This window comes from Cryptomeria japonica, chromosome 5 (genome assembly GCF_030272615.1).
Source record: "Cryptomeria japonica chromosome 5, Sugi_1.0, whole genome shotgun sequence".
NCBI classification, from domain to species: domain Eukaryota; kingdom Viridiplantae; phylum Streptophyta; class Pinopsida; order Cupressales; family Cupressaceae; genus Cryptomeria; species Cryptomeria japonica.
Genome location: NC_081409.1, coordinates 140244943 through 140257591, shown reverse-complemented (window position 1 = coordinate 140257591; position 12649 = coordinate 140244943). Strand labels below are relative to the sequence as shown.

Sequence of the window (12649 nt, the reverse complement as noted above, 5' to 3'; positions counted from 1 at the left end):
GGCAATTTTTTTTTTTTTTTTGATTGGTAATGGGCCGAAGCCAGTAAGGTGTACATACCCTACGCCCTTGTGGGATTTAAACTTGTGACCTTTCTTTTAAGAGCACAAATTCTCCACCACTAGGCCAACTCAAGTTCTACGAATTTGTGGCAACTTATTATCTTGAAATATATAAATATAAAATTATAATACTTAAAATTAAAACAAATGAATGTTATCATTTTTTTTATTATTCTTTATCATTACAATTTTTATTGAAAAGATTATGAATACAATACAAATAAATGATTTTTATCCTTTTTTATATTATTCTTTATTAATTTTTTTAATAAAGATTATATTCTTTATTAATTAATTTTTATTAATGAGGAAGATTCTTTTAGGGTTTGGAATGAATCTTATTAATCTTTGGAGATCCTAAAATAGTAGAAATATAATTCATATCTACATAATTATGTTAGAAAATAAATTATTGAAAAGAAAAATCTATAATGATTAATGCTTCTTCATCTTAATTCCTAACCCTAACCCTAACTAGGACATCGACACTAACCCTAGCCATAATCCTAACCATAACCCTAAATCATAAGCTTAATCATAAAACTAACCCTAACCCTAATCCTCTAAGCCTAACCTCAACCATAATGTAAATCCTAACCCTAACCATAACCATATTCCTTCCTCTAAAGTTTGGAATGAATCTTATTAATCTTTGGAGATCCCTAAAATGGTAGAAATGTAATTGATATCTACATAATTATGTCAAAAAATAAATTATTGAAAAGAAAAATCTATAATGGATTAATACTTCATCTTAATTCCTAACCCTAACCCTAACCATGACATCAACACTAACCCTAGCCATAATCCTAGTCATAACCCTAAATCTTAAGCTTAATCATAAAACTAACCCTAACCCTAATCATCTAAGCCTAACCTCAACCATAATGTAAATCCTAATCCTAACCATAACGATATTCCTAACCATAATCCCAAGTTGCGAGTCTAACAATAATCCTAACCTTAACCCTAACCATGTTGTAAATCCTTACTGTAGCCATGATGTAAATCCTCACCATAACCTCCTAACCCTAACCATAAGACTAACATTAGAATTATACAAATTATTATAATTAAAATGAAAGATTGTTATGGTTTTTTATATTATTCTTTATTAATTATTTTGATTATTATAGTTTTTATTTTTACTACAAAATTATTATATTATATTGATAATATATAGTACTAATCTTGTAAAAACTATAATAATAAAAATAATTAATAAAGATTAATATAAAAAAGATAACAATCATTTATTTTAATTCATAATAATTTGTATAATTTTAATTGTTATAATTTTATATTTAACATATTATAAGATAATAAGTTACACAAGTTAAAATAAATTTATGACAAGTTAAAATAATTTAATTATTTCAAAAAAATAATTAATTTATATTTAAATTTTCTTAACATCTTTAATTTATTAAAAATAAATTAAATTAAATTAATTTTTTTTTAAGTAAATAAATAATTTTATTGTAAAAGATAGAAGTTAAAATGAAAATGATTTGGAAAAAAATAAATTCTAAAAGAACAAAAACAAAGCATTTAATTTGTTTTACGGAGAAAATGTAGAATTTTGAACCTGACCTATCCTCTCTGAACCAACTGATTAGCAAACAATAACAACAAAAAGAAGAAAAACACCAATATCTTTATTGAAGCTTAATTAAAAAATTACATAGAGGCTGTATATATAAAGAATTTGCAGTCTAGAAGAATAAATAATAACTGCAGTTCTAAATATATTCCTAGCTTTGCATGGAAAGCTACTAAGGCTCTCAAACTAAAAAAAGCAAACTACTCCCTAAATTAAGAATACAATAAGTGCATGCACAACATGCTTTATTTACTAAAAACAAACTCATGCAAAAAGCAAAACTAAAAATAGTCCTAAGGATTCATGCATGCTGGAGTACATGTTTTATTTGCATGAATAAACAAAAAAACTATTAACTAAAAAATAGCTTATGCATGGTGATGAATGGATAGCTTCATGTCCAAACTGGAGTTGCATGGAGCTGCATGCTAGAGCAGCATCACTTATCAACATACTCCCCCTTGATGCTGAGAGGGCTGACAATCTTATCTCGTAGTGCTATAAACTGAGCTTTCGCAACCGCTTTGATGAATATATCTACTAGTTGATCCTGGGTGTTGATCTGCTTCAATTCGACATCCTTCTTTTGCACCAAATCTCGTATGAAGTGATATTTCAAATCAAAATTCTTTGTTCTGTTGTGATGAACCGGATTCTTAGCTAACTTGATGGCACTCACATTGTCACAATAAATTACTGTAGGCTGAATTTGTTTTTCTCCAATTTCTTCCAAAACTTTTCTGAGCCAAAGGGCTTGTGTACCTGTTGAGGTAATTGCAACATACTCTGCTTCTGTAGATGAGAGGGCAACAATACTTTGTTTTTTCGAGCTCCAGGTAATCAAACCAGAACCAAAAGAAAAACAATTTTCAGATGTAGATTTACGGTCATCCATACTACCTCCCCAATCTGAATCACTAAAGCCTACAAGATTGAACTTTTCAGAAGAGTAGTAATGAATAACCAAACTTGAATTCCCTTTCACATACCTCAAAATCCTCTTGGTTTCCTTCATATGTATTTTAGATGGATTTGTCATATACCTTGAAACAAGTGAAACTGAATAGGCAATATCAGGCCTCGTGTGGATTAGAAACATCAAGCTCCCCACAATACTTCTGTAAGCTGTCTCATCAACTAAATCAGCACCATCATCTCTACATAACAAATATCCATGAGCACTTGGAGTGGAGGCAGGGTTACAATCAGTCATATTAAATTTCTTCAGCATATCCTGTGCATACTTTGTTTGACAAATTAAAATCTCATCCTTACTTTGATAAACCTCCATTCCTAGAAAATATTTCATTAGACCAAGATCTTTCATCTCAAATTCTTTCATCATAGTAGCTTTGAATTCATCTTTCATCTTAGAACTACTACCCATATACAAAAGATCATCAACATACAAACTTATGATGAGAATATCAGTACCTTCTTGTTTGTAGTATAGGGTAGGATCACTCTTACTTCTCTAGAAGCCATTCTCCTGAAAGTATCCATCAATCCTGGCATACCACGCTCTTGGTGCTTGTTTGAGGCCATACAAAGCCTTCTTCAACTTGTAGACATAATTATCTTTTCCTTCCACTTCAAAACCTTGTGGCTGCTCCACATATACTTCCTCTTCTAAGTACCCATTCAAGAAGGCACTTTTCACGTCCATATGATGTATACTCCACTTCTTCTGAGCTGCTAATGAAATCAGCATTCGTATGGTCTCTTGTCTTTCTATTGGTGCAAATGTCTCTTCATAGTCAATTCCATATTTCTGTGTGAAGCCTTTAGCAACTAATCTTGCCTTGTGTCTTTCAACACTCCCATCACTGTTAAATTTGGTCTTGTAGACCCATTTGGTGCCAATCCTTTTTTTGTCATGTGGAAGTTCTGTTAACTCCCAAGTATCATTCTTGTGAATGGAATCCATCTCTTCTTCCATGGCTTTCACCCAAACTTCATTAGTACATGCATCTTCAAAACATGATGGTTCAAAATCAGCCTTGGCTAATAAAGCAAAATTCACTGTCTCACATATTGGGTTTTCTTCATGTACTTGATTTCCACTCTTTTTGTAGATATCACTCAATCTCCTTACTTTCCTTGTAGAACTTGGAGAAGAAGCTGGACTTGAACTTGGTACTAAAGAACTTGATGAAGGATTGCTTGGTGGAGTTAAACCACTGGATATAGAAACATTAGATGGCTGCTCATGATCAATATCAGCAATTATATCATCATTCAAAATAGATTTTGGCTTCTCAACATGGCCTTTTTTATGACCATAAACTCCCCCTTCATCAAAAATCACATCTCTTGAGACAATGAGCTTGTTAGTGAGGGGATTATACAATCTATAAGCCTTGCTTTTCTCACTATACCCAATAAAAATACATGACTCACTCTTTGCATCTAACTTCTGTCTATTCTGATCCGGTACATGCACATAAGCCAAACAACCAAAAACTTTGAAATGATTAACATTAGGCCTTTTACCATACCAAGCTTCATAAGGAGTCATCTTTTCTAGTGTACTGGTGGGGCTACGGTTGAGGATGTACACCGCTGTAGCAACTCCATCTCCCCAATAAAAATTGCTCAATCCCTTGGTTTGTAACATGCACCTTGCCATTTCAACCATAGTACGATTCTTCCTTTCAGCTACTCCATTTTGTTGAGGTGTGTATGCAGTAGTAAGTTGCCTCTTGATGCCATTAAAATCACAATAACTTTGGAAAGCCTTTGAGCAAAACTCTCCTCCACGATCAGTCCTTAAACATTTGATCTTGCACCCTTTCTCATTTTCCACAAGGGCTTTAAACTTCTTGAATATATCCAAGGCTTCATCTTTGGCCTTCAAAAAATATACCCAACAATTTCGTGAGTAATCATCAATAAAAGTGATGAAATATGATGACTTACCCAAACTCTTAGTCTGCATAGGACCACATATATTTGAATGAACAAGCTGAAGTGGGTGATGAGCCCTCCATGCATTGCCCTTTGGAAACTTTTCTCTTGCATGCTTTCCTTTAGCACAACCTTCACAAACCTCCTTGTGTTCCTCAACCTTGGGCAAACCAGAAACTAATGCATGTGAGGTTAGAAACTTCAAACTATGAAAATTTAAATGCCCATACCTGAGATGCCATAACCAACTTGAATCCTCATAAGCCATATTTGCCAAACTGTTGTTATGTTCACCAAACCTCAAGAGGAACATCCTATTTCTTGTCATAGGAACAACAGTGATCACCCTATTATCCTTATTCTTATCATAGATAGTACAAGTCTTATTCTCAAAGACTACTTTATAATTTTTCTCACATAGCTGCCCAACACTTAATAAATTGTGCTTCAATTGTGGAGTATAATAAATATCATGAATACTCTTTATACCTTCTTTTGTTTGGACCTCCATAGCTCCTTTGGCAGCAACCTCCAATGATTTATCATCACCAAGCTGGATCTTGGATTTGAAACTTCCATCCTTTGTTGAGAACAACTTCTCATTCCCTGTCATATGGTTAGAGCATCTAGAATCTAGGTACCAAACATCTTTACTAGTATTTTCACCCTTGACATAAGATAAGAATAAGTGATCAGGAGGATTGTCACTACTTTCTTTAGCATAGTTAGCACTTTTACCTTCTTTCAATCTGCATTCTCTTTCAAAGTGGCCATACCTATTACAATGGTAACATTGAACATTTCTCTTATCAAATCTGCCTCTACCTCTTCCTCTGAAACCACCACTTCCTCTACCTCTTGAAGAATTTTGGCTTTGCCCTTTACCTTGGCCTTGATTGATTTTGGCACTACTGCTGCTTGCATCTTCATTTTTTGTGATTAGCAATTTAGAGGAAAATGCTTTCTCTACACCTTCAAAAGAATCTTTCAATCTTTCTTCATGAGACATCAGGGATCCAACCAGTTGATCAAACTGTAGTTTTGTCAAATCCTTGCTTTCTTCTATGATTATTGCTACATGATTCCATCTGGGTGTCAAAGATCTCAACACCTTTTTAATCAAAACTTCATTGCTTACAATTTCTCCAAGTGTAGCCATTTTATTGACTACATCTTTGACTCTAACACAATAATCACTTATACTTTCAGCTTCTTGCATCTTCAAATTCTCAAACTCTCGCTTCAATGTCTAAAGCTTGACCACTTTAACTTGATCACTACCCTGGTAAGCTTCTTGTAGAGTCTTCCAGGCATCTTTGGCAGTTGTTGCTCCTGATATTCTTGGAAATAAGCTCTTATCAAGAGCTATCTGAATGTGAAACAAAGCTTGAGCATTCTTTTTCCTTGCTTCCTTTCTTGCTGTTCTTTCATTGGCTGTAAGGGCATTCCAATCAGTTGGCTCTTCATAACCTGATTCAATAATCTCCCACAAATCTTTTCCAATAAAAAAGGTCAGCATCTTAATGCACCAATAATCATAATCATTCCCATCAAATTCTGGAACGGGCATATGGTTAGAATTCGACATGATTAACTTTGGCGAAATTCCAACAATAAAACTTTAACCCAAAACAATTTTACCTGCTCTGATACCACTTGTAGAATTTTGAACCTGACCTATCCTCTCTGAACCAACTAATTAGCAAACAATAACAACAAAAAGAAGAAAAACACCAATATCTTTATTGAAGCTTAATTAAAAAATTACATAGAGGCTGTATATATAAAGAATTTGCAGTCTAGAAGAATAAATAATAACTACACTTCTAAATATATTCCTAGCTTTGCATGGAAAGCTACTAAGGCTCTCAAACTAAAAAAAGCAAACTACTCCCTAAATTAAGAATACAATAAGTGCATGCACAACATGCTTTATTTACTAAAAACAAACTCATGCAAAAAGCAAAACTAAAAATAGTCCTAAGGATTCATGCATGCTGGAGTACATGCTTTATTTGCATGAATAAACAAAAAAACTATTAACTAAAATATAGCTTATGCATGGTGATGAATGGATAGCTTCATGTCCAAACTGGAGTTGCATGGAGCTGCATGCTAGAGCAGCATCACTTATCAACAGAAAAGAGGTTGAACAGACTGCAGGTACTGATGTGATGTGCATGATAGAAAGAGCCACCACGTCCAATCAAACAGTACACATGACATGGGGAGCATGGAGAAGACATGGCATGGGGCGGGCCATTTTGTCCACTGCGTAGCCAGTGCCGTCCTCCACCTATCTTTTAATGCAAGCACCATCACCACTGTAGAAAATCCCATTCCAACTGACAATCCAACACTAATCTCATACCAGGGAAATTCTTCTTCCCCGTCTTCCTTAACATCCATTTTCGAAGGAGGAGAGGGTTTTGGAGGAGGGTGAGAACACTTCATCTCCAGCGGGCATCCCCACAAATTTGGATTTCCTAAGAATGACGAATTGTCAAATGTCATCATATGATCTTTCCATGGTATCCTTCCTGATAGATTGTTGTAAGACAGGTTTAAATATCCCATAAAATCTAAAAGACCAATCTGGAATGGAATTTGTCCTGAAAAAAGTTCAAAGAAAGGTCCAGGGATTCCAACTGCCCTAAATTTCCCAGGGTCTCTGGAGTCGGTCCACTTAGAGTGTTCATGGAGAGATTGAGAAACATCAAGCCTTCAAGATTTCCAATTACAGGTGGAAGATGGCCCCTGAATCTGTTATGTGACAAATCAATGCATGTGAAGCTAGAAAGAATGTATGTAAACTCCCTCTCTTTGCCCTTGATAATCATATTTAAGTTATCTATATAGTAGCTTGAACTGTCTTCCCCCAGAAACTTGAAGTACTTTTGCTGCACACTGTTCATGGCTGAAAAATTGAAGTAGCTTTCCGGGATTTCACCACACAACAGATTTGAAGAAAGGTCTATAATCTGAATCAGAGGCATTTCACCGATCTGCAGAGGAAGTTTGCCCTTGAATTTGTTATATCTCATCACCAGAACTTTCAAACTCGATAAAATAGCAATCCAATCTGGAATAGGCCCTGCCAATTTGTTTTCTCCAACATCAAGCACTTGTAACTGTGTAAGTTTTCTGAAAGAAAGCGGAAGAAGCCCTTGTATGTTATTCTTTTGGATGCGGAAAGACCTAAGTTGTGTCATATTACCCAGCTCATTAGGGATCCTACCATTCAAACGATTATTTGCAATATTGAGTATGGACATCTGTGTTAGGTTGCCAAGGTTGCCAGGAATCATTCCATCCAAACGATTGTTTTCCAAATTCAGCATCCGAAGATTTAGCATACCACCCAAACTAGCAGGGATACTGCTTGTTAAAAAATTTCCTGACAAATCCAGTTAATACAGAGAGCTTATATTCCCTAATGAAGCTGGGATTTTCCCTTCCAATTTGTTGTTTGCAAGGATCAATCTTTCTACAGACAAGACACGCTCACCAATATCAGCCACTAAATGTCCACTCAATTCATTTTTGGAGAGATGCAGAATCTGTAATCTCAACAAGGTGGGAGTGAAAGGACCTTCCAAATAATTATATGACAGGTATAGGCTTGTCAACTGTGATGAAAAACTCCATAGCCAAGGAGGAATATTTTCCCAAATGGAGGCATTTGACAAGTCCAAGGTTTGAAGCCCATATTGCGTTGAGATCCAACTCGGGATCGGGCCTCCAATTTTACATCCTCTCAAAGATAGCTCTGAAAGTTGGAATTGGGGGATCCAAGTCGAGCTAAAATTGATACTCAATCCACTGTCACTCAGAAAAAGCTTTTCTAACTTGAAAGTGTTCTGAAAAAGAACTTCTGAAATTATTCCAACCATGTTGTTGCTTGAGAGGTCTAAAATTTGGAGAGAGGACGGTAGCTGAAGTGAAGGATGAACACTTGCATTCAACACATTGTTGCTCACACTAAGATAAATGAGGGAAGACAATTGACAAAAAGTCAGGGGAAGGGTTCCACTCAGATTATTACCTTGTAATCCTAACCGGACAAGAGTAGAGAGATTTCCAATAGGAGGAGGTATTTGACCACTAAGCTTGTTGTAACTAAGATCTATGTAAGAAAGATTCATATGAAAACCCAAGCTGGGTGGTATTGTGCCTGCTAATTCGTTGTGCCCAAGGTCCAAATAGGAAAGACTTCCAGAATGAGTGTGCGACAGAGAAGGTATATTACCGCTCAATATATTGTGTGAGAGGTCAAGGTATGTGAGGAAATGAAGATCAGCTAAGCCAGGAGGTATAGAACCATTTAGAGCATTGAAACTCAGATCAAGTGAAGTTAGTTTGGTCATATATCCCATCCAACTAGGTATTGATCCCGAAATGCTATTATCACTTAGGTCTAGAAAACTAAGGAAGGAAAGATTGACCAAGGAATTAAGTACGGCGCAACCTTGTAGACCACATTCAAACAACTCCAAATGGTTAAGCTTCGAGAGACTACCGATAACTTGGCTTATTTCAGAGCCCTGCAGATCTAACCCATTCAATGCAAGATATTTTAGTGATGGCAGAGCAGACAACCACTGTATGCTCAAACTCAAATTAATTCTATGAGGAAAGAGTGCCTCATAAGAGATGTACGTTTTACTTCCCAACTTGGTTTTTCTCTTTAAATTCCCTCTAGACATATCTAGATATGTTAAGTTTGTTAAGGAACCCAAGCCTGCAGGCATGAGACTCTCCCAGCTGAAATAATTACCCCCAAAATCCAAATGCCTCAAATGTTTGAATTCAAGCAAGCTTGAACTCATATTGCCTCTAAGTTGAAACCCATGGATATCCAGCTTGTAGACTGGCCTACCCATCTCCACTTCATCACAGTATACACCTCTCCATGTACAACAATTTTCTCCCTCCCAAGAGCTGAGCTCATCGAAGGAGTCGCTTAAATTGTTCCTTATACTCAAAAGAGATTTCAATTCATGAAATGGACATCCATAGAGACAATGAGATAGAAAGCTTAAAAAGAAAATAGAGTAGAGGAGGAGGATACCCAAACCGTTCATGCGAGCCATTATCATCTCACAGCTTTTGTCCCAGTTCAATGTTCTTTTGCAACAGCATGAAAGTAGCCTACTCTCGCTTTTCTTTGTAAAGAGTAAGGAAAATGCCTAGAAATTCTTAGGCTGCCAGAAAAACGGTTCTGGTTGTAATGTGACTTTTTCCAATTTGAACAAGTCACATGTTACTGCAATCATCTTATTTTGTAATATCGTAATAAAAGTATTTTGTTGTTAGGATCTCTGAGTCATGGTAGAATCAGAGCTAGGTTCTATAAAATTTTGAGATCAACAAATTCTTTATTAGGTTGATGAACTTTATTTGGATGTTGAAAGCTGAAATAAAACAGACACCAAGCTGGCTTTAAGTGCCTGCAGATTTCTGACACTAGATAGCTAAAGTGCGTTCATTCGCAAAAGATTTCTTTTAAATGTTGGAGTCAAGGTTATCAGGAGACGGGGTATTTAGAGACTCTAGAGATTGGTATTGGTATTGGTATTGGTACGGTACTGGTACGGTTAATTTTCAAAAATAAGAGAGAGTGGTATTTGAAGACGTCAATTTTTTTTAAGATAATTTAATAATTTTCAGAAAATATTATGACAGAGAACTTTGAAAACAAGAGCATTGGTAAAGTTTAACATTAATTTCAAAATTGATAAAAAATTGGAATTAAAATTGCTTATACTATCAATACCATAGCCAATCTAAATGTTTTAGAGAAAGTAAGGTAATATAGGTGTTGAGCACACTCAATATTGTTGGCTAAAGAGTAAAGGCAATTTCTCTTTAGACCATTGCAATAACAACAAATCAGTCATACAAGTGTTTATGTCTCTCAAAAAGTCTACACTGGCAGTAGATCTGATCACACTATAACTTTGCATGGATTTTCGTCTTCCTGCGACACGGTTTCCTTATTAGTTATTTCCCTACGACTTTGTTTTGCTGCAAGCTTATTTTATTTATTTGCTTTCCTTTTTTTGCCTTTTACTGCATTTTGTCCTAAGTTTTTAAGCAGGAGATGCCAATTTTTGATCAAGAGAATTTGGAGATGACAGCCAAAAGCACCCTATGCATCCAAAAGTTTACAAAAACATCTTTGGTACCGGAGACATGTCTCCGTCTCCAAGATGTGTCTCCAGGAGTAGGAGATGGGTCTCCTAGTAACTGTGTCTGGAGTTGATTTTGACTTCAAGTTTGATTCTATTTTTTAAGTATTTTATTAGTTATTTAAGAATTATTCAAGAGGATTCTTTGGGAAAATACTTGAATTTATTGACTTCTCATCTTGCTGGTTATGTGGGTGAAAAAAACTCAAACTTTTCCTTATGTTTAGTTTCTTTCTCTCTAATGTTCCTAAGATACTAATGTCACAAGGTATAAAAAATCTACTAATTTGGGAGAGTTATTTATAATGCCAACCAAATCCAAGTAGCTTTGGAGGACCAAGATAAAATCACATTTATCCACCAATGTGGAGCCTTTGCCTTTGCTTATAAAATTCTTGTGGGGTCGTGTAACACTCCAACTACATTCCATTGAGTTGTGCTCACTATGTTTGTGGAGTTGGTGAATGATTGTTTGTGGAGCCGGTGAATGATTGCATGTAAATGCATATGGATGACTTTACCATTCATGGTAGTTAAAATGATGCTAAAGCATACCATTTCTAAGGGTTGTCTTAGGAAAACTTGATGGAGTGATGTGGTAGCCTCACAATGATAGTTCTAAATATCACTATTCCTTAACATTTAAGGAGAAACAAACTTCAAGGTGACCTAAACAATGTAAGTGCAGGATTTATCAAATGATATCCATGGCCCTAAGACAAATTCATGCCCATAAAAAATGATAACCTATAGAATGGTCAAAATCTTACATAGAATTCTACATGACACTTAGAGTGGGAGGTCTCTATATCAACTCATAAAATATAAACTGCACCAAAATTATTTATTGACATTATTTTAAAATTTAAATATCAATATTCTACTTCACATTTATTTAACTAGAATCACTCATAACTAAAAATAATTAATTTAAAGTTATTTATTTTAACTTATTAAATTAAATAAATTAAAAACAAATGTTTTATAAAAAACTATTATATCTTAATGAATGATATGAATATTAATCAGTATTATATCCTAATGAACTTGCCAATTCTTACTTGTCCTTAGAAAATAGATTATTTGATTGAACCATTGATTGATTAGAAAAACCTTTGAATGTCAATGAAAGAGATTGCTTAAAGGAACAAGAATAACACTAGATATACGTTCTAAAAAGTCCCTTCAAAATACAAAGTCATAACTCCGTGTTCAGTTTTCCTTTACTCTCTGGATAATTATTAATTCATATAAAAAAACAGAACAGAAGGCTAGATAATGGTCTATCTGCTAATGTGCTTAGTAATGCTTGAAAATCAAGGCAATACAATACACAACTAAAACTTTGAACAAAATGTTTAAGGTTTCCTCCACTTATTTACAGACACCGAGGAGTTCAGCCATCCACAACTGAAATTACCTTCACCAATTGAAAGGCCTGGCAAAGTCCATCACTTCAAAGCATTTATTCCTCCAAATTACTTTTAGTGCAAGCACCATCACCACCATAGAAAATCCAACTGCAATTGACAATCCAACATAGAAATGCTTATTCTTCGTCTTCCTTAACATCCATGATAGGAGGAGAAGACAATTTTCAAAGAGGGTAAGAACAATTCTTTACAAGCGGGCATCCCCACAAATTTGGATTTCCTAAGAATGATGAATTGTCAAATGTCATCGTATGAAATCATGTATCCTTCCTGATAGATTGTTATAAGACAGATTTGGATATCCAAAATAATTTATAGGACCAATCTGGAATGGAATATGTCCTGTAAATTTGTTCAGAGAAAGGTCAAGGGATTCCATCTGCCCAAAATTTTCCAGGGTCTCTGGAATCGGCCAACCGAGAGTGTTCATGGAGAGACTGAGAAACATCAAGCAT

General features: G+C 34.9%; 1 protein-coding gene across 1 annotated transcript in view; it reads right to left on the bottom strand.

The window, feature by feature from the left end:
• Window positions 1–7152: 7152 nt before the first annotated feature.
• LOC131028485 (receptor-like protein 32) overlaps window positions 7153–12649 on the bottom strand; it is a 42972-nt gene continuing 37475 nt past the window's right edge. Inside the window, exon 2 of the mRNA XM_059220421.1 lies at window positions 7153–7967. Within this exon, the coding sequence (XP_059076404.1) occupies window positions 7153–7967 (815 nt within the window). The remainder of the gene's footprint in view (window positions 7968–12649) is intronic.